The 1,942-nt window shown below is 45.5% G+C and overlaps 1 protein-coding gene across 1 annotated transcript; it reads left to right on the top strand.

Annotated features, from left to right (window-relative positions):
• Positions 1-271: 271 nt before the first annotated feature.
• LOC306913193 (THO complex subunit 4-like) lies at positions 272-890 on the top strand (the record flags this gene model as incomplete). Its single annotated transcript, XM_079489781.1, has 1 exon — positions 272-890. The coding sequence occupies one exon, from the start codon at positions 272-274 to the stop codon at positions 848-850; it is 579 nt and encodes a 192-aa protein (XP_079345907.1). The 3' UTR covers positions 851-890.
• Positions 891-1,942: the final 1,052 nt, after the last annotated feature.

The following is a 1,942-nucleotide window of genomic DNA, read 5'->3' on the forward strand; positions in this document are numbered from 1 at the left end:
ATTGGTGAGAACAAAGACAGCAGAACATGGCTGCTATTGTGTGAATGAGGAGGGGGTATCAGGTTTGGCACCGCCCAGTGCACTGCAGAGCAGTCTGCCTGTCCTCACTTAGGTCCTCAGAGCACACTTAAAAGGAGGAGGATCTGAGCTCATCATTCATTCACTTTAGTATCTTCAACTGAAGCGAGGTAGAGACCAAGTTAGAGTCTATAGGTTGTGCTACCATTTTCTATTTCAGTCTAAGTTTAGCGTTATTAGGCTCGGGCATATAATGGCCGATAAAATGGACATGTCCTTAGACGACATTATCAAACAGAACAGGTCGCAGAGAGGAGGAGGCCGCGGAGGTAGAGGCAGACCTACGCCGTACAGCTGGCATAAACCGCTTCCGGATAAGCGGCAGCATGACATGTTCGACAATGCTGGTGGTGGAGGAGCTGGCGTGGAAACTGGAGGGAAGCTCCTTATCTCAAACCTGGACTTTAGTGTCTCTGATGCAGATATCCAGGAACTTTCTGAAGAGTTTGGTACACTGAAGAAGGTCCGTTGTTATGACCACTCTGGAATGTGTTTGGGGACTGCAGATGTCCACTTTGAAAGGAGGGCAGATGCCCTGAAGGCCATGGAACGGTACAACGGCGTGCCACTTGATGGGCGCCCCATGAACATACAGCTCGTCACCTCACAGATTGATAACCAGCGATGGCCTCCCATGCAGAGGGGACGTGGAGGCCGCGGCGCAGGCGGTGCCAGAGGCCGGGGGAGAGGCGGACGTGGTGCCAACAAAAAGCCGCTTTCTGCAGAGGAGCTTGATGCCCAGCTAGATGCATACAATGCATCTTGCATCTAGCTATCCGCCGTCTGGCTCGCCGTGGCGGTGTGAAGCGTATATCCGGTCTGATCTACGAGGAGACGCCGTCACCTACACCGAGCACGCCAAGAGAAAGACCGTGACCGCCATGGATGTTGTCTATGCTCTGAAGAGACAGGGACGGATTTGGAGGTTGACTTGATCTACCAACAACCCAAAGGCTCTTTTAAGAGCCACCTACATTCACTTTACAGAGTTTATTCCATTCAAGTAGGCAACATGTGCTTAAAGTTTGCATATGAGCTATATGATTCATGGACTGACAGTGGTTAGGTCTAATACAATCTCTTTACATGTATTACATCATAGTGCTGCATTGAACAGCCAACCTGTTGCATTGTGTATATTCAGAGGCTATATATTAAACATATCCACAATAACCCGCTACAATGACGCTTTTAGCCAGTTATGTAGAAACATTAGTGAATTTTATTCATTGCCATATCAGTAGGCTTTGGGATCTGGTCTTACTGATCTAATTTACTAATCAGTAATAATAATAATCTAACTGAAATAATTAGATTTTAATGTGTGATTTAAATCACCTCCATCATTAAAATATGACATTATTTTCTTGATAGAATAACTCTAACCTACATTATGTTGTACTTCTAAATTGCACATTTTGCCCGTTTTAACCTATTTTTAGGATTTTGAAAGACATAAAGGAAAGAATTTATACTGACAAAGTCAAATCAAATAAACATATTTATTATCAAGTGCATGTATATCACTGGATACAATTATGATGACCACTTTTCACTTCCTGAACTTTTAGGTTGAACAAGTCCTGACTCAGCCTTAGACATCAGCCTCCTGCTGGTCTCCTGAGCCCTGATCCTCCATCCCTCGTTTCCTGAGAGAAGTATGTAGCAGAAGCCTAAGTCACCATTTTAACAACCCTCTCAATGCTCTGAGTGTGCCAAGGCCGGTTGGGCACCTCCATGGGGGTGACAATGAAGGTCTTAATCTCTGAGGTGTTTAATGTGCAGGTGAGAACACCTCTGTTCTCACCTCTGACACACGCAATGTATATCCTGTGCGTCAAGGTGAGGCACTGTCAGTCTTTGC

This window comes from Electrona antarctica (assembly GCF_951216825.1).
Source record: "Electrona antarctica genome assembly, chromosome: 20".
Lineage (NCBI taxonomy): Eukaryota > Metazoa > Chordata > Actinopteri > Myctophiformes > Myctophidae > Electrona > Electrona antarctica.